General features: G+C 37.3%; 1 protein-coding gene across 1 annotated transcript in view; it reads left to right on the top strand.

Annotated features, from left to right (window-relative positions):
* Positions 1–22,546, top strand: part of OPN1SW (opsin 1, short wave sensitive) — a 278,043-nt gene that overhangs the window by 194,916 nt on the left and 60,581 nt on the right. The window contains exon 2 of the mRNA XM_053716323.1: positions 10,437–10,605. Coding sequence (XP_053572298.1) covers positions 10,437–10,605 — 169 coding nt within the window. The remainder of the gene's footprint in view (positions 1–10,436; positions 10,606–22,546) is intronic.

Genomic DNA, 22,546 nt, shown 5'->3' with positions numbered 1-22,546 from the left:
AGTGCTCCTGCTAATGTATAACATTATTATAAAACTGCTGCCATCTAGTGCTCTTGCTAATGTATAACATTATTATAAAACTGCTGCCATCTAGTGCTCATGCTAATGTATAACATTGTTATAAAACTGCTGCCATCTAGTGCTCCTGCTAATATATAACATTATTATAAAACTGCTGCCATCTAGTGCTCTTGCTAATGCATAACATTGTTATAAAACTGCTGCCATCTAGTGCTCCTGCTTATGCATAACAGTGTTATAAAACTGGTGCCATCTAGTGCTCTTGCTAATGTATAACATTGTTATAAAACTGCTGCCATCTAGTGCTCTTGCTAATGTATAACATTGTTATAAAACTGCTGCCATCTAGTGCTCTTGCTAATGTATAACATTATTATAAAACTGCTGCCATCTAGTGCTCTTGCTAATGTATAACATTGTTATAAAACCGCTGCCATCTAGTGCTCATGCATATGGATAACATTCTTACAAAACTGCTGCATATAGTGCTCATGCATATGGATAACATTCTTACAAAACTGCTGCCATCTAGTGGTCATGCATATGGATAACATTCTTACAAAACCGCTGCCATCTAGTGCTCATGCATATGGATAACATTCTTACAAAACTGCTGCATATAGTGCTCATAAATATGGATAACATTCTTACAAAACTGCTGCCCTCTAGTGCTCATGCATATGGATAACATTCTTACAAAACCGCTGCCATCTAGTGCTCATGCATATGGATAACATTCTTACAAAACCGCTGCCCTCTAGTGCTCATGCATATGGATAACATTCTTAAAAAACTGCTGCATATAGTGCTCATGCAAATGGATAACATTCTTACAAAACCGCTGCATATAGTGCTCATGCATATGGATAACATTCTTACAAAACTGCTGCATATAGTGCTCATGCATATGGATAACATTCTTACAAAACCGCTGCATATAGTGCTCATGCATATGGATCATATTCTTACAAAACCGCTGCCATCTAGTGCTCATGCATATGGATAACATTCTTACAAAACTGCTGCATATAGTGCTCATGCATATGGATAACATTCTTACAAAACCGCTGCCATCTAGTGCTCATGCATATGGATAACATTCTTACAAAACTGCTGCCATCTAGTGCTCATGCATATGGATAACATTCTTACAAAACTGCTAGCATCTAGTGCTCATGCATATGGATAACATTCTTACAAAACTGCTGTCATCTAGTGCTCATGCATATGGATAACATTCTTACAAAACCGCTGCATATAGTGCTCATGCATATGGATAACATTCTTACAAAAACCGCTGCCCTCTAGTGCTCTTGCATATGGATAACATTCTTACAAAACCGCTGCCATTTAGTGCTCATGCATATGGATAACATTCTTACAAAACTGCTGCATATAGTGCTCATGCATATGGATAACATTCTTACAAAACCACTGCATATAGTGCTCATGCATATGTATAACATACTTACAAAACTGCTGCCATCTAGTGCTCATGCATATGGATAACATTCTTACAAAACTGCTGCCATCTAGTGCTCATGCATATGGATAACATTCTTACAAAACTGCTGCATATAGTGCTCATGCATATGGATAACATTCTTACAAAACTGCTGCCATCTAGTGCTCATGCATATGGAAAACATTCTTACAAAACAGCTGCCATCTAGTGCTCATGCTTATGGATAACATTCTTACAAAACCGCTGCCATCTAGTGCTCATGCATATGTATAACATTCTTACAAAACTGCTGCCATCTAGTGCTCATGCATATGGATAACATTCTTACAAAACTGCTGCCATCTAGTGCTCATGCATATGGATAACATTCTTACAAAACTGCTGCATATAGTGCTCATGCATATGGATAACATTCTTACAAAACTGCTGCCATCTAGTGCTCATACATATGGATAACATTCTTACAAACCACTGCCATCTAGTGCTCATGCATATGGATAACATTCTTACAAAACTGCTGCATATAGTGCTCATGCATATGGATAACATTCTTACAAAACCGCTGCATATAGTGCTCATGCATATGTATAACATTCTTACAAAACTGCTGCCATCTAGTGCTCATGCATATGGATAACATTCTTACAAAACTGCTGCATATAGTGCTCATGCATATGGATAACATTCTTATAAAAATGCTGCCATCTAGTGCTCATGCATATGGATAACATTCTTACAAAAATGCTGCCATCTAGTGCTCATGCTTATGGATAACATTCTTACAAAACCGCTGCCATCTAGTGCTCATGCATATGTATAACATTCTTACAAAACTGCTGCCATCTAGTGCTCATGCATATGGATAACATTCTTACAAAACTGCTGCTATCTAGTGCTCTAGCATATGGATAACATTCTTACAAAACTGCTGCATATAGTGCTCATGCATATGGATAACATTCTTACAAAACTGCTGCCATCTAGTGCTCATGCATATGGATAACATTCTTACAAAACCACTGCCATCTAGTGCTCATGCATATGGATACCATTCTTACAAAACTGCTACATCTAGTGCTCATGCATATGGATAACATTCTTACAAAACTGCTGCATATAGTGCTCATGCATATGTATAACATTCTTACAAAACCGCTGCCATCTAGTGCTCATGCATATGTATAACATTCTTACAAAACTGCTGCCCTCTAGTGCTCATGCATATGGATAACATTCTTACAAAACCGCTGCCATCTAGTGCTCATGCATATGGATAACATTCTTACAAAACTGCTGCCATCTAGTGCTCATGCATATGTATAACATTCTTACAAAGCTGCTGCCATCTAGTGCTCATGCATATGGATAACATTCTTACAAAACCGCTGCATATAGTGCTCATGGATATGGATAATATTCTTACAAAACTGCTGCATATAGTGCTCATGCATATGGATAACATTCTTACAAAACTGCTGCATATAGTGCTCATGCATATGGATAACATTCTTACAAAACTGCTGCATATAGTGCTCATGCATATGGATAACATTCTTACAAAACTGCTGCCCTCTAGTGCTCATGCATATGGATAACATTCTTACAAAACTGCTGCATATAGTGCTCATGCATATGGATAACATTCTTACAAAACTGCTGCCATCTAGTGCTCATGCAAATGGATAACGTTCTTACAAAACCGCTGCCATCTAGTGCTCATGCATATGGATAACATTCTTACAAAACTGCTGCATATAGTGCTCATGCATATGTATAACATTCTTACAAAACTGCTGCCCTCTAGTGCTCATGCATATGGATCACATTCTTACAAAACTGCTGCATCTAGTGCTCTAGCATATGGATAACATTCTTACAAAACCGCTGCCATCTAGTGCTCATGCATATGAATAACATTCTTACAAAACTGCTGCCATCTAGTGCTCATGCATATGGATAACATTCTTACAAAACCGCTGCATATAGTGCTCATGCATATGGATAACATTCTTACAAAACTGCTGCCATCTAGTGCTCATGCATATGGATAACATTCTTACAAAACTGCTGCCATCTAGTGCTCATGCATATGGATAACATTCTTACAAAACTGCTGCCATCTAGTGCTCATGCATATGGCTAACATTCTTACAAAACCGCTGCATATAGTGCTCATGCATATGGATAACATTCTTACAAAACTGCTGCCCTCTAGTGCTCATGCAAATGGATAACATTCTTGCAAAACCGCTGCCATCTAGTGCTCATGCATATGTATAACATTCTTACAAAACTGCTGCCCTCTAGTGCTCATGCATATGGATAACATTCTTACAAAACCGCTGCCATCTAGTGCTCATGCATATGGATAACATTCTTACAAAACTGCTGCCATCTAGTGCTCATGCATATGGATAACATCCTTACAAAACTGCTGCATATAGTGCTCATGCATATGGATAATATTCTTACAAAACTGCTGCCATCTAGTGCTCATGCATATGGATAACATTCTTACAAAACTGCTGCCATCTAGTGCTCATGCATATGGATAACATTCTTACAAAACTGCTGCCCTCTAGTGCTCATGCATATGGATAACATTCTTACAAAACTGCTGCCCTCTAGTGCTCATGCATATGGATAACATTCTTACAAAACCGCTGCATATAGTGCTCATGCATATGGATAACATTCTTACAAAACCGCTGCCATCTAGTGCTCATGCATAGGGATAACATTCTTACAAAACTGCTGCATATAGTGCTCATGCATATGGATAACATTCTTACAAACCCGCTGCCATCTAGTGCTCATGCATATGGATAACATTCTTACAAAACTGCTGCCATCTAGTGCTCATGCATATGGATAACATTCTTACAAAACTGCTGCATCTAGTGCTCATGCATATGGATAACATTCTTACAAAACAGCTGAATATAGTGCTCATGCATATGGATAACATTCTTACAAAACCGCTGCATATAGTGCTCATGCATATGGATAACATTCTTACAAAACCGCTGCCATCTAGTGCTCATGCATATGGATAACATTCTTACAAAACTGCTGCCATCTAGTGCTCATGCATATGGATAACATTCTTACAAAACTGCTGCATCTAGTGCTCATGCATATGGATAACATTCTTACAAAACAGCTGCATATAGTGCTCATGCATATGGATAACATTCTTACAAAACCGCTGCATATAGTGCTCATGCATATGGATAACATTCTTACAAAACTGCTGCATATAGTGCTCATGCATATGGATAAAATTCTTACAAAACTGCTGCATATAGTGCTCATGCATATGGATAACATTCTTACAAAACTGCTGCCCTCTAGTGCTCATGCATATGGATAACATTCTTACAAAACTGCTGCATATAGTGCTCATGCATATGGATAACATTCTTACAAAACTGCTGCATATAGTGCTCATGCATATGGATAACATTCTTACAAAACTGCTGCCATCTAGTGCTCATGCATATGGATAACATTCTTACAAAACCACTGCCATCTAGTGCTCATGCAAATGGATACCATTCTTACAAAACTGCTGCATCTAGTGCTCATGCATATGGATAACATTCTTACAAAACTGCTGCATATAGTGCTCATGCATATGTATAACATTTTTACAAAACCGCTACCATCTAGTGCTCTTGCTAATGTATAACATTATTATAAAACTGCTGCCATCTAGTGCTCTTGCTAATGTATAACATTATTATAAAACTGCTGCCATCTAGTGCTCTTGCTAATGTATAACATTATTATAAAACTGCTGCCATCTAGTGCTCTTGCTAATGTATAACATTATTATAAAACTGCTGTCATCTAGTGCTCTTGCTAATGTATAACATTGTTATAAAACTTCTGCCATCTAGTGCTCTTGCTAATGTATAACATTATTATAAAACTGCTGCATCTAGTGCTCTTGCTAATGTATAATATTGTTATAAAACTGCTGCCTTCTAGCGCTCTTGCTAATGTATAACATTGTTATAAAACTGCTGCCGTCTAGTGCTCTTGCTAATGTATAACATTGTTATAAAACCGCTGCCATCTAGTGCTCCTGCTAATGTATATTGTTATAAAACTGCTGCCATCTAGTGCTCCTGCTAATGTATAACATTATTATAAAACTGCTGCCATCTAGTGCTCTTGCTAATGTATAACATTATTATAAAACTGCTGCCATCGAGTGCTCTTGCTAATGTATAATATTGTTATAAAACTGCTGCCATCTAGTGCTCTTGCTAATGTATAATATTGTTATAAAACTGCTGCCATCTAGTGCTCTTGCTAATGTATAACATTATTATAAAACTGCTGCCATCTAGTGCTCTTGCTAATGTATAACATTATTATAAAACTGCTGCCATCTAGTGCTCTTGCTAATGTAAAACATTATTATAAAACTGCTGCCATATAGCGCTCTTACTAATGTATAACATTGTTATAAAACTGCTGCCATCTAGTGCTCTTGCTAATGTATAACATTATTATAAAACTGCTGCCATCTAGTGCTCTTGCTAATGTATAACATTATTATAAAACTGCTGCCATCTAGTGCTCTTGCTAATGTATAACATTATTATAAAACTGCTGCCATCTAGTGCTTTTGCTAATGTATAACATTATTATAAAACTGCTGCCATCTAGTGCTCTTGCTAATGTATAACATTATTATAAAACTGCTGTCATCTAGTGCTCTTGCTAATGTATAACATTGTTATAAAACTGCTGCCATCTAGTGCTCTTGCTAATGTATAACATTATTATAAAACTGCTGCATCTAGTGCTCTTGCTAATGTATAATATTGTTATAAAACTGCTGCCTTCTAGCGCTCTTGCTAATGTATAACATTGTTATAAAACTGCTGCCGTCTAGTGCTCTTGCTAATCTATAATATTGTTATAAAACTGCTGCCATCTAGTGCTCCTGCTAATGTATAACATTATTATAAAACTGCTGCCATCTAGTGCTCTTGCTAATGTATAACATTATTATAAAACTGCTGTCATCTAGTGCTCTTGCTAATGTATAACATTGTTATAAAACTGCTGCCATCTAGTGCTCTTGCTAATGTATAACATTATTATAAACTGCTGCATCTAGTGCTCTTGCTAATGTATAATATTGTTATAAAACTGCTGCCTTCTAGCTCTCTTGCTAATGTATAACATTGTTATAAAACTGCTGCCGTCTAGTGCTCTTGCTAATCTATAATATTGTTATAAAACTGCTGCCACCTAGTGCTCCTGCTAATGTATAACATTATTATAAAACTGCTGCCATCTAGTGCTCTTGCTAATGTATAACATTATTATAAAACTGCTGCCATCTAGTGCTCTTGCTAATGTATAATATTGTTATAAAACTGCTGCCATCTAGTGCTCTTGCTAATGTATAATATTGTTATAAAACTGCTGCCATCTAGTGCTCTTGCTAATGTATAACATTATTATAAAACTGCTGCCATCTAGTGCTCTTGCTAATGTATAACATTATTATAAAACTGCTGCCATCTAGTGCTCTTGCTAATGTATAACATTATTATAAAACTGCTGCCATATAGCGCTCTTACTAATGTATAACATTGTTATAAAACTGCTGCCATCTAGTGCTCTTGCTAATGTATAACATTATTATAAAACTGCTGCATCTAGTGCTCTTGCTAATGTATAATATTGTTATAAAACTGCTGCCATCTAGCGCTCTTGCTAATGTATAACATTGTTATAAAACTGCTGCCGTCTAGTGCTCTTGCTAATGTATAATATTGTTATAAAACTGCTGCCATCTAGTGCTCCTGCTAATGTATAACAATGTTATAAAATTGCTGCCATCTAGTGCTCTTGCTAATGTATAACATTGTTATAAAACTGCTGCCATCTAGTGCTCCTGCTAATGTATAATATAATTATAAAACTGCTGCCATCTAGTGCTCCTGCTAATGTATAACATTATTATAAAACTGCTGCCATCTAGTGCTCTTGCTAATGTATAACATTATTATAAAACTGCTGCCATCTAGTGCTCATGCTAATGTATAACATTGTTATAAAACTGCTGCCATCTAGTGCTCCTGCTAATATATAACATTATTATAAAACTGCTGCCATCTAGTGCTCTTGCTAATGCATAACATTGTTATAAAACTGCTGCCATCTAGTGCTCCTGCTTATGCATAACAGTGTTATAAAACTGGTGCCATCTAGTGCTCTTGCTAATGTATAACATTGTTATAAAACTGCTGCCATCTAGTGGTCTTGCTAATGTATAACATTGTTATAAAACTGCTGCCATCTAGTGCTCTTGCTAATGTATAACATTATTATAAAACTGCTGCCATCTAGTGCTCTTGCTAATGTATAACATTGTTATAAAACTGCTGCCATCTAGTGCTCTTTCTAATGTATAACATTGTTATAAAACTGCTGCCATCTAGTGCTCTTGCTAATGTATAACATTGTTATAAAACTGCTGCCATCTAGTGCTCTTGCTAATGTATAACATTGTTATAAAACTGCTGCCATCTAGTGCTCTTGCTAATGTATAACATTGTTATAAAGCTGCTGCCATCTAGTGCTCTTGCTAATGTATAACATTATTATAAAACTGCTGCCATCTAGTGCTCTTGCTAATGTATAACATTATTATAAAACTGCTGCCATCTAGTGCTCTTGCTAATTTATAATATTGTTATAAAACTGCTGACATCTAGCGCTCTTGCTAATGTATAACATTGTTATAAAACTGCTGCCGTCTAGTGCTCTTGCTAATGTATACCATTGTTATAAAACTGCTGCCATCTAGTGCTCTTGTTAATGTATAACATTATTATAAAACTGCTGCCGTCTAGTGCTCTTGCTAATGTATAATATTGTTATAAAACTGCTGACATCTAGCGCTCTTGCTAATGTATAACATTGTTATAAAACTACTGCCGTCTAGTGCTCTTGCTAATGTATAACATTGTTATAAAACTGCTGCCATCTAGTGCTCTTGCTAATGTATAACATTGTTATAAAACTGCTACCATCTAGTGCTCTTGCTAATGTATAACATTATTATAAAACTGCTGCCATCTAGTGCTCTTGCTAATGTATAACATTATTATAAAACTGCTGCCATCTAGTGCTCTTGCTAATGTATAATATTGTTATAAAACTGCTGACATCTAGTGCTCTTGCTAATGTATAACATTGTTATAGAGCTGCTGCCATATAGCGCTCTTGCTAATGTATAACATTGTTATAAAACTGCTGCCGTCTAGTGCTCTTGCTAATGTATAACATTATTATAAAACTGCTGCCATCTAGTGCTCTTGCTAATGTATAACATTGTTATAAACTGCTGCCATCTAGTGCTCTTGCTAATTTATAATATTGTTATAAAACTGCTGACATCTAGCGCTCTTGCTAATGTATAACATTGTTATAAAACTGCTGCCGTCTAGTGCTCTTGCTAATGTATACCATTGTTATAAAACTGCTGCCATCTAGTGCTCTTGTTAATGTATAACATTATTATAAAACTGCTGCCGTCTAGTGCTCTTGCTAATGTATAATATTGTTATAAAACTGCTGACATCTAGCGCTCTTGCTAATGTATAACATTGTTATAAAACTGCTGCCGTCTAGTGCTCTTGCTAATGTATAACATTGTTATAAAACTGCTGCCATCTAGTGCTCTTGCTAATGTATAACATTGTTATAAAACTGCTACCATCTAGTGCTCTTGCTAATGTATAACATTATTTTAAAACTGCTGCCATCTAGTGCTCTTGCTAATGTATAACATCATTATAAAACTGCTGCCATCTAGTGCTCTTGCTAATGTATAATATTGTTATAAAACTGCTGACATCTAGTGCTCTTGCTAATGTATAACATTGTTATAGAGCTGCTGCCATATAGCGCTCTTGCTAATGTATAACATTGTTATAAAACTGCTGCCGTCTAGTGCTCTTGCTAATGTATAACATTATTATAAAACTGCTGCCATCTAGTGCTCTTGCTAATGTATAACATTATTATAAAACTGCTGCCATCTAGTGCTCTTGCTAATGTATAACATTGTTATAAACTGCTGCCATCTAAAGCTCTTGCTAATGTATAACATTGTTATAAACTGCTGCCATCTAGTGCTCCTGCTAATGTATAACATTGTTATAAAACTTCTCCCATCTAGTGCTCCTGCTAATGTATAACATTGTTATAAACTGCTTCCATCTAGTGCTCTTGCTAATGTATAACATTGTTATAAAACTGCTGCCATCTAGTGCTCTTGCTAATGTATAACATTATTATAAAACTGCTGCCATTTAGTGCTCCAGAATTGGGCCGGCTCCTAAGATTACAGTAAAAACAAACAAACAGTGGCACAGAGTTTAGCTTATTTATTTTACCATCTCAAAGTGTTTAATGTCCATTTAACACAGCAACCAGTGGTTTTACCCCCTGGCCACCAGTAGCATCCACAGGGCAGTTATTTGACCCTCGTGGCTGACAGTAACACACAGGACAGTGACTTTACTCTAATTTACTCCACGTGCACCATTGAAACCTCAGACCTTTTCATACAAGGCAAATAAAACCCTGGCACCTGTGCTTCAGCAGAACTACTTTAATGGTGCTATAATATATTGGTGAAGATTTGAAGCATAGGAAGCCTTTAAAACGTAGCTGCAGTTCCTAAACAACTGAAATTTAGTTTTTTGGGGTTTTTTTAGAGATTTTACTGGAAAGCCAGCTGAAATAAGGGAGTGTCCTGTTTAATTCTGGACACCTGATAACCCTAGAGGTGTTCCTAAAATTCACTCCGATCTCTCTGCTGGAACACCTGGGGCATTCTCTGGGCTTCAGGACTATGAACATCTTTCCATAACTATTCACCTGACACCTCTCTCCTTCATTCTCTCTCTAGGTATGGTAAACGGCTGGTCTCTGGCATTTCTTGCTTTTGAAAGATACATTGTCATCTGCAAACCAGTGGGGAGTTTCCGCTTCACCTCTAAACACGCCCTGTTGGTGGTGTTGTGCACCTGGATTATTGGTATTGGGGTGTCGATTCCCCCCTTCCTTGGCTGGAGCAGGTACAGTGATTACTAATAAGGCCTGGGTAATATTAAATAAGAGAGTACACAGCCTCTTTAGCTCTCTACATGCATTTAGTGATACAGGGTCCAACTGGACTTATGGGGGCAGATCTGCAATAAAGAGTGTTACAGTGAGAACTTATAGACCTATCTCCTCTCTGCTACTCTATGTATTATCATAACCTTAGTTATAACATATGTAGTGTAGTGGAGACCCCTTATAGCCTGTAGTTGTACATTTGTAGTGTAGTGCAGACCTTTATAGCCTGTAGCTGTAACATATATAGTGTAGCGCAGACCCTTATAGCCTGTAGTTGTAACATATGTAGTGTAGTGCAGACCCTTATAGCCTGTAGTTGTAACATTTGTAGTGTAGCGCAGACCCTTATAGCATGTAGTTGTAACATTTGTAGTGAAGAGCAGACCCTTATGGCCTGTAGTTGTAACATATTTAGTGTAGTGAAGACCCTTATAGCCTTTAGTTGTAACATATATAGTATAGCATATACCCTTATAACCTGTAGTTGTAACATACATAGTGTACCACAGACCCTTATAGCCTGTAGTTGTAACATACATAGTGTACCACAGACCCTTATAGCCTGTAGTTGTAACATATATAGTGTAGAGCAAACCCCTTATAGCCTGTAGTTGTAACATTTGTAATGTAGCGCAGACCCCTTATAGCCTGTAGTTGTAACATTTGTAGTGTAGAGCAGACCCCTTATAGCCTGTAGTTGTAACATTTGTAGTGTAGAGCAGACCCCTTATAGCCTGTAGTTGTAACATTTGTAGTGCAGCACAGACCCCTTATAGCCTGTAGTTGTAACATTTGTAGTGTAGCACAGACCCCTTAAAGCCTGTAGTTGTAACATTTGTAGTGTAGCGCAGACCCTTATAACCTGTAGTTATAACTTTTGTAGTATAGCGCAGACCCTTATAGCCTGTAGTTGTAACATTTGTAGTGTAGCACAGACCCCTTATAGCCTGTAGTTGTAACATTTGTAGTGTAGCGCAGACCCCTTAAAGCCTGTAGTTGTAACATTTGTAGTGTAGCGCAGACCCTAATAACCTGTAGTTATAACTTTTGTAGTATAGCGCAGACCCTTATAGCCTGTAGTTGTAACATATATAGTGTAGTGAAGACCCTTATTGCATGTAGTTGTAACATAGGGTAGCGCAGACCCTTATAGCCTCTGGTTGTAACATATTTAGTGTAGCACAGACCCCTTATAGCCTGTGATCGCATCTCGCTTAGGTCATGACCTCATTTTATATCTTGGTTTTTAGCCGTAACATAGTATTGTTACATTTATAAATAAGTGTTTAAGTTAAAAAAGAAAGTTAATAGTGTTTTATCAACTTTTATTTCTGTGTAAATGCATTTCTCAAGGAAATCTGCAAATCAATAACCCCTTCTAGTTTCTCTCTAAATGACATTATCCAAAGACCCTCTGTTTTTCCTGTATGCCTGTGACCCCCTGAGCCAATAGACTAATCCCCATAGCATATAAGTACAAATATACACAATACACAAAAGCACCCATACACACATGTGCACAATACACAAATATACACAAGCACCCATACACACATGTACACAGATATACATATATATAGAGTAGACATGCACCCATACACAAATGTACATAGATATACACATATATACACACGCACCCATATACACATCTACACACATACACATATATACACATACCCATACACACAAATACACATATATACACATGTACACAGATATACACATGCACCATACACACATGTACACAGATATACACATGCACCATACACACATGTACACAGATATACACATGCACCCATACATACATGTACACAGATATACACATGCACCATACACACATGTACACAGATATACACATGCACCCATACATACATGTACACAGATATACACATGCACCATACACACATGTACACAGATATACACATGCACCCATACATACATGTACACAGATATACACATGCACCCATACACACATGTACACAGATATACATATGCACCCATACATACATGTACACAGATATACACATGCACCCATACACACATGTACACAGATATACACATGCACCCATACATACATGTACACAGATATACACATGCACCCATACACACATGTACACAGATATACACATGCACCCATACATACATGTACACATACCTATATATATATACACACAGAATAATGTAAAGGGGACGCAATTGTATTTATTTTTAATATTTAGAGCTGAATAATAGTATAAATAACTATTAATATACAGGCAGGATAGCCTCAGTTACATTAAAGACATAGTGGTGCAGACCCTTTAAAAAAATGTAGCATGGGTTGGCCAAAGAAGAAGCCTCAGGAATGTAATCCTGAATAAAAGACAGGGAAATTCAGCACTCTTTTATTATTTGATAACAGCTCATCTCACTCCGATAAGTCAAAATAGCAAGGTTTGGTTGAGGATGGCGCTCCCCCCTCCACTCCAAGAAAGGCAACAATATTAACTAAAACAGTTTAACCAGATACAATGTGTACTCAGTCTTTCAAGACCTGTATATGATACATTATACACATGCATTTGTATCTGATTCAGATTCACAAGGTTTTTAAAGAAATAAAGAAAAAATGTAAAAGTTGCTTATACAAAGAGTGTATGTTATCTCCAATGTTTGTCATTTTCACTTTGTGTTAGAGCTGGCCTACCATTATTTTAAAGAAAACAAGCCATGTCAAGTTTGTCATTTAGTCCCTGAGGAATCTGGGTCTCAAGAATTGAGATCCACCTGCATTCTTTGCGGAGGAGGACTTTGTCGTTGTCCCCTCCTCTTCCATTCATGATGCCCCTATCAATGCCTATAAATCTTAGAGAGTCAGGATCACAAGTATGAACATGTTCAAAGTGTTTTGCTACATTACTTTTAGGGTTTTTATTCTTAATGTCGTCCCGATGTTCGGTGATTCTATCCTTTATGGCTCTTCTTGTTTTCCCTACATAAAAGAGGGGACAACTACAGGCAAGAAGGTAAATAACACCTTCGGTGTTACAATTTACAAAATATTTAAGTTTGTAAGTTTTACCTGTATTAGTACTGAATTCTTTGGTTTAGAGCATGTACCTACATGCTACACATTTGCCACAAGGAGAATTGCCCACAGATCTATGCTTAGTTAGCCAATCCAATTGCTTGGGTTGTGATATATACTGGCTTCTCACTAGTTTGTCTTTGAGGTTGGGTGCCCTCCTGGCAGTAATATTTGGGAAGTCACCCACTTCCTGGGAAACACTAGGGTCACTAGTGAGCACCTGCCAATTTTTTGCAAGGATATTCCTCAGAGTGTGCCAATGGCAATTGTAATCTGTAATTAGTCGTATTTTTGAGTCTTTTTTCTTTGTTTGGGGTGAGAGAAGTTTGTCCCTGTCTTCATGCATTGCATGATAGAATGCTCTTTTTACTACTCTTTTAGAATATCCTCGATCTACAAATCTTTTTTCCATCTCAAGAGCATGTTTACATATTTTTCCTTAGTTGAACAATTCCTTCGCAACCTGAGGAATTGCCCTTTAGGAATTCCCTTTTTCAAATGATTGGGGTGATGGCTTGATGCCAGTAGTAGACTATTTGTCGCAGTATTTTTGCGATAGTTTTCAGTCAACAGTGTCCCTCCTTCAATCCTTACTTTGATATCAAGAAACAATATTTCTTCCCTGCTATATTGCAGAGTCAGAGAGATGTTTCTATCGTTGTCATTCAGGATTTCAATGAATTCTTTGAGTGTTTGCTCTGAGCCTTCCCATACTAAGAAGACATCGTCCACATATCTTAACCATATGTGGACATTTTCTTCAAAGATGGGATTTTGGAATACCTCATCCATCTCCCAGTTACCCAGGTGAAGGCACGCATAAGTCAGGGGCGCATGTAGCACCTATGGCCGTGCCACGCAATTGCTTATAAATTTTGTTGTCAAACATAAATACGTTATTTGTGAGAACAAATGTAAGCAATCTTATAAAAAAATCAGTATGTTTTTGAACATGAACTCCTCTTGTCATGAGGAAATGTTTACATGCTTCAATTCCTACCTTATGAGGAATTGAGGAATAGAGCCCTTCAACATCTAGACATACCAAAATTGCTTCCTGGGGTACTGATAACCTGTCCGTTTTCCTAAGGAAATCAGAGGTATCAAGGACGAAGGAGGGCATAGTCTCCAAAAAAGGTCTTAAAAAGTAGTCTATATAGTTCCCCAGATTCTCAGTGAGGCTGCCAATGTCAGCAATTATAGGCCGGCCAGGTGGATTGGTCGAATTTTTATGTATTTTGGGGATGCAATAGAACACAGGCAGAACCGGATGTTCTATGTAGAGATACTTAAATTCGGAGGTTGTAATGATTTATGAGATTCTTGAGATGGAAAAAAGATTTGCAGATTGAGGATATTCTAAAAGAGTAGTAAAAAGAGCATTCTATCATGCAATGCATGAAGACAGGGACAAACTTCTCTCACCCCAAACAAAGAAAAAAGACTCAAAAATACGACTAATTACAGATTACAATTGCCATTGGCCCACTCTGAGGAATATCCTTGCAAAAAATTGGCAGGTGCTCACTAGTGACCCTAGTGTTTCCCAGGAAGTGGGTGACTTCCCAAATATTACTGCCAGGAGGGCACCCAACCTCAAAGACAAACTAGTGAGAAGCCAGTATATATCACAACCCAAGCAATTGGATTGGCTAACTAAGCATAGATCTGTGGGTAATTCTCCTTGTGGCAAATGTGTAGCATGTAGGTACATGCTCAAAACCAAAGAATTCAGTACTAATACAGGTAAAACTTACAAACTTAAATATTTTGTAAATTGTAACACCGAAGGTGTTATTTACCTTCTTGCCTGTAGTTGTCCCCTCTTTTATGTAGGTAAAACAAGAAGAGCCATAAAGGATAGAATCACCGAACATCGGGACGACATTAAGAATAAAAACCCTAAAAGTAATGTAGCAAAACACTTTGAACATGTTCATACTTGTGATCCTGACTCTCTAAGATTTATAGGCATCGATAGGGGCATCATGAATGGAAGAGGAGGGGACAACAACAAAGTCCTCCTCCGCAAGGAATGCAGGTGGATCTCAATTCTTGAGACTCAGATTCCTCAGGGACTAAATGACAAACTTGACATGGCTTGTTTTCTTTAAAATAATGGTAGGCCAGCTCTAACACAAAGTGAAAATGACAAACACTGGAGATAACATACACTCTTTGTATAAGCAACTTTTACATTTTTTCTTTATTTCTTTAAAAACCTTGTGAATCTGAATCAGATACAAATGCATGTGTATAATGTATCATATACAGGTCTTGAAAGACTGAGTACACATTGTATCTGGTTAAACTGTTTTAGTTAATATTGTTGCCTTTCTTGGAGTGGAGGGGGGAGCGCCATCCTCAACCAAACTTTGCTATTTTGACTTATCGGAGTGAGATGAGCTGTTATCAAATAATAAAAGAGTGCTGAATTTCCCTGTCTTTTATTCAGGATTACATTCCTGAGGCTTCTTCTTTGGCCAACCCATGCTATACACTCTTATATATATATATATATATATATATATATATATATATATATATATATATATATATACATACATACATACATACATACAGGTAGCCCTCAGTTTACGCCGGGGTTAGGTTCCAGAAAGAATGGTTGTAAATCGAAACCGTTGTAAATTGAAACCTAGTTTATAATGTAGGTCAATGAGAAGTGAGGGAGATAGGTTCCAGGCCGCTCTCAAAATTGTCATAAGTAACACCTAATTTTTAAAGCTTTGAAATGAAGACTTTAAATGCTAAACAGCATTATAAATGTAATAAAATAATCACACAACACAGAAAATATAATTAAACTAAGTTAAATGAACAAAAACATTTGCTAAACAGCATTATAAACCTAATAAAATAATCACACAACACAGACTTCACTTGCATTTTTCTGCAAACAGTTCTTTCTATGCATTCCAAACTGGACTGATTTATAGACAGGAAGATCTTGTTCCTTTGAAATCTGCTCGATAGCTCAGGTCTGGTTAAACTGATTAATTTCTGCTTACTTGGCTTTGCTGCAACACAAGCAGACAGCTCCACCTACTGGCTATTTTTATAAATGCACTGCTTCTCAATGCTTTTCAATAGCAGCCACATGACTGAAAAAAAAGGTTGTTATTCTGAAACAGTGTAAATTGAACCGTTGTAAAACGAGGGCCACCTGTGTGTATATATACAAGAAACAAGAAGGCCAAACAAGTCACATTTTCTGATACAGAATATGAAGTAGAGTCGTCAGAAGGAGAAACTAATACTCAGGATGATGAACCCACAGTACTACAGGCTTCCTTTGAAGGACCAAAAGAAACACAGTCAAAAAACGGACAGTCAAAGACTCTGAATCCAGGAAGAAAAAAACACACCGAGGAAAAAGGGGGAAAAGGAGAAAACATGTCACAGAGGGAACCAATGGAAAACAGGAAACAAGACAAGAAGAAGAAGGAACAACACCGAGTTTATGTAACAAGATCAGAAACTCACAAGAAGAAATATCTATAAATAACAATGATGTAATAAATTTATCTGATGTGTTATTAACAGATGATGAGAAAAAGGTATTGTCAAAGGGTCTTAATTTTGTACCTTCACAGCATTTTAATCTATTCAACACTGTGTTGGATGTAAATAGATTTGTCAGAAAAATAATATTGCGAAAACATTTTGCGAATGCTGTGGAGGTACAAGAAAAGACAGAAACCTCAAATAGTGTAACCACTGGGGAGGGTCTAACATTTTCTGAAGAATGTTCGGTGATAGATCTGCAAGAGTTACTAGATGCAAGAACAGAAAAGAATTTGGTAAAGGAGAGGGACTTAGATTTCTCTAAGTTTAGAAAGAAGAGTAATTTTTATCCAGTAAATTCCAGAATACACCCAGTGGAGACCTTTCAGAAGGTAGTAGAAGGGCAACTTAGGGAACTAAGTGAAAAACATAAAAAATGTAAATATAATTTGACACTTAAAGAAAAGGAGGCATTGAATAAAATTTCTAATGATGACAGAATTGTTGTACGTCCCTCGGATAAGGGGGGAAATGTTGTGGTACTAAATAGATCTGCCTATATAGCTGAAGCAAAACGACAATTACAAGACAGTTAGGAATATGGTAGGTTAAAAGAAAATCCTAGTGTACAATACAGGGAAAAACTGAGTGAAATTGTAAAAAGGGTAAGATATAATAATGTGATAACAAAAGCAATTGAGGAATCATTAATACCTGAGAACACTACCATTCCTATATTTCACTACTTCCCAAAAATCCATAAAAGCATGGTAAATCCCCCAGGACGCCCCATCATAGCGGGAATTAATTCACTTAATGAACCCGTCAGACCTTATGGACACATACCTACAACCAATAGTCAATAATTTGCCCAGTTATATTAAAGACACCACTGATCTATTGTTAAAATTAAACAAAATCGGGGGGCGGAGCAAGCCAAGCTACTGAGCGGTCGCATGCTAAGAGAGCTCTGCTCAAACACTATCTTTTATTTGTAACCAGACTGCTCAGAATATCTTAAAACTTTACCAGTTTATATCTATGGACCTACAGAACTATATAAAGGAGATCTGGGAGGAAGAGCGGACCTGAACTAACAAACCCGACTGTTTCTTTACCATCTGCAGCTCACACAAGATTTATATGAGGAGCGGCCATTTTACAGAACTTGTGGAGCACATGGTTGAAGCTATCTGTTGTATACTGCTTCGCTATTATATGCCCCAAATCTGTAACAGCCAATGTTACCTCCTTGCAGCTCTTTGGGGCCGTTAAAACCAATTCTGGAGAACTCTAACTGTCGTAACCCTGCCATGATGTACATCACAGATCAGTGGGAATGTAGCGCGGTGCTCTCATTAGACCGGCACTATCGAGATCTCAGGCAGTTTTTTCAGATGACTATAACTACTCTACAAGCAGAATGGTACGGACCGGAGGGGAGTCCCCATATGCCACCTAACATCTGCAAGGACCTTGCTACCCACACCCCTATCACGCGAGAAGTACAGTGTGATTCAGGAGACAACTTTACTCAGAGACCCGATGGGACTGACATAAGCCCGCAGAACACCACTTATCCCGACGAGGACTCATCTCCGGCTCTGGCAGCTGACATACGGGTTCCGACTGTTTGGGCCACCGCTGGCAAGAAATCACCTGCTCAACCGGTCTGCGTGATCGCCGCTTCATGTCATCCTAGAGGGGGAACAAACTTTACGGTTCACGCGGCTACCTTGCTGACCTACCCCGCATACTTCACCCTCAGAGGTAAACTTTCCCTACATGCACAGATGGGCACTTTGGTTTTGGGGCTTCCCCTGACACTTACCTACCACGCTCTCAGCTGCCTACGGAGTTCCGCATCCCAAATGGATACTGCCCTTGCTTTTGCGACTCCTAACACAGGGGTAGGCTGAATCACTACATACTCCTGGACTGATCCCCTGGTGTGATAGTGCCTTACATAGGCCTACATGGATTATATTCTGAAATATTAGACTAGGCTGAGGCCAAGTATTAATAAATGCATCCGGGACTTTACCTGAGTTTAGTTATAAAATGTTTAGGTTTGTATTTACTATGGTTTAATATGGTTCAAAAAGGTATAAACAATCTTAGTTGCTAAGTAAGAGAGCCATGTGTTCAATATGTTATGTCCATAGGTCAGCTACTACCTCACTCATCTCATAAAAATCCCCAATGCAGGATTAATGCAACATATCCATATACTTTTATCTTAGGACACATGGCTTATGTTTAAATTACACTTGGTACAAGATAATATTTAATAAGTAGCACTACCTTAGGGCCCCTATATAGCTACTCCTTAGTGTGCTCTTTGAGGCTGGTCTGACAATATAGAGTGGAAAAATTCACTACTGGACCCCTACCTTACCAAACATACTGTATCTACTAGTCTTTGAAACACTTGTTCTAGAAACTAGGTACCTTATAGTTTCATTAATATACTTCTAAGAATAGTATTATGATTCAAGCCTATAATAGTTTAACATTAAATGCTCACTCAAAATGTTTATGTCGGTTTAGAAGCCTTTTTTTGGCTAAGCACAAAGAGATTGTTAAAACTGGCTATATCTATTTACACTATTTATGTATGAGATGTATAACTAAGTGCTTGAGCTTAAGTACATAGCAACATAATTCTTTTAAGCCACTTAGGAGTTTAAGTTTTATAGGATGATGTATGTCTGGCTTTTCATTTTACGTCTTCAGTATTACTCCCCTACATTTTAAGTAGCTCATCTTACATGGATAGAAGGACTTTAATAATTTTGATAATTAGTAAAATTGTATGATTAACCATACTGAGATATCCCACTGCAGGTTCAACTCCCCATTATGGAGTATATGTCTTCAGCAGTTTCAATGTCATATTGTCTATAGCATAACCTTCCTTTCTTTGACTGCTATGTTTGAATATTAAATGCGTATTATAAGTCTGTCACAAAAGTGCAGCAACTAATAGATCTCTGGTCCACTAGAATCTGTTATTTGAATTACCTGCAGGGAATGCATTGAAAGCCTTATGCCAATGAGACCCCTAATTAATCACACTTTCTATGTGAAAGTTTTTATTTGGATAAAATACTGGTCCTTGCTGAGCCCCTCTCCTCCCTTTCCCGCCGGTACTTGCTGCCTGCGGGTCATACCCATATCCCTTCTAACCACATCGCCTAGAGCTGGCACTCCCCCAGGAGAGGAGCTCATGCAGTAACCTCCTACCCTCTATATATTTGAATTTTTTCCTCTACACATAACTCTACCTGTAAATTTGTAACAGTATAATAAGCCTCCTAATAGCCCTACTTGCATTATTGATGTGACATTCTAAATAGTTCCGCCCCCCCACTCCCTTTTATTCCCCTCCTTTTCTAACATAAGCGGCTCTTGCCCGCTGACTTCTTTCTTCTCTTTTCTAGACCACCCTGGTCTGTGAATGCCTAAGCAATTACTGCCCCACGACTACCTCAACCCTATTTGAATAAATGAACATATTACTTTTCTTCACGGTAAGGCGTGGGCCACATCCATTATATCTATTATATATAAAATATAAAACTGAGGTTCTATTATTCTATGTACAAACATATACCCCGGTATCAACATCCATGTGTACAAGGCTAATCCTAGCAATCTCATATGCCTAGTATCTGTTGTTAATGTCTACCTTTTCATAAGGGCGTTATGTCTACGGGACACAGATGTAACTTACATGACTATTCTACATGTTTCCCTCCGAAGGCATATAGAATTTTTTCAAATTATGTTTATGTTATAAGGATGTATTTTTCAGAATTGCGCTATTATTGTAACTGGATGAATATGTTGTGAAACTCTATTATAACCTCAATAAAAAATTTAAATTAAAAAAAAAATTAAACAAAATCAAATGGAAACCAAGTTATAGATTTCTGGTAGCGGATGTAGCTTCCTTATATACATCTATAACCCACAAAGAAGGTTTAAAAGCGATAGAATTTATTCTAGAAAGTCAGAGCAACTATGACGAAAGCACCAAACAATTTATTATGTATTCAGTTGAATATCTATTAACACATAATTTTTTTATGTTTGAGGGGGGTTTCTATCTCCAGAAGCGGGGAACCGCTATGGGGGCCAAGTTTGCCCCCTGTTACGCCAATCTCTTTATGGGTTGGTGGGAGCGGTTCCACGTCTTTGGAGATGGAAACCCCCTAAAAGATAATATTATTCTTTATGCTAGGTTCATAGATGATTTGATTTTCATTATTGATAGTGATGAACAGGAAGTGGAGAGATTCTGTGATTATTTAAATATCAACCAATGTGGCATTCAATTTATAGGAGAGCAAAATAAAAACCATATATGCTTCTTGGATATCAATATTTCAATAAGTGATACATTTGATTCAATTGAGACAAATCTATATAGGAAGCCAACATCAGGAAACACCATTCTTGAATTTAACTCAAGTCATCCACGCCACACAATACGTGGTATACCGAAGGGACAATATATTCGAGCCAAACGAAATTGTTCCATAGATTACAACAAACAGGCTGACATCATAACAGAAAGACTGATGAATAGAGGGTATGATATCAATATCCTTAATAAGGCCCGTAGTGAGGTAGATGCAATGCTGAGAGAAGCATTATTGATAAATAATGATAAATACAAGAGACATCATAATACTGATATAAAACATAAACCGAAATTTATCACAACATATAGTATGGAGTATACGGAAATATGCAATATCATAAAACGGAATATTCACATATTACAAATAGATCCAGGATTAAGGGATATTGTAAAAGATGGCTGTGATTATATTTCCAGAAAAGGGAAAACGATTGGAAACCATGTGTCTCCATCAGATTGTTCAAAAAGGTCTAGCAACAACTGTTGGCTAAAACAACAAAAAGGTTTTTATAAGTGCAGGAAAAAAATCTGCAAGACCTGTGATCACGTAATAGAGGGTGACACATTTGTTTCCACCACTACAGAAAAAATACACAAGATAAATTTTTATATTAATTGTAACACAACTCATGTAGTTTACTTGTTAACCTGTAGGGGGTGCCAAATGCAGTATATTGGAAAAACCAAAAGGTCCCTTAAGGATAGGTTTCTAGCACATGTACGATCCATTGAGGATCCTGACTCTGATACCCCAATTGCCCGACATTTTAGGAATAACCATAATTCTGATGTCAACCTATTGTCTGTTCAGGCTATAGATCACGTCCCTCAATGGAGGAGAGGTGGAGACAGAGAGGAGAAACTAGACCTTAGAGAG

The sequence above is a fragment of the Bombina bombina genome, chromosome 6 (assembly GCF_027579735.1).
Source record: "Bombina bombina isolate aBomBom1 chromosome 6, aBomBom1.pri, whole genome shotgun sequence".
NCBI lineage: Eukaryota > Metazoa > Chordata > Amphibia > Anura > Bombinatoridae > Bombina > Bombina bombina.
This window is presented reverse-complemented; position numbering and strand designations above follow the sequence as displayed.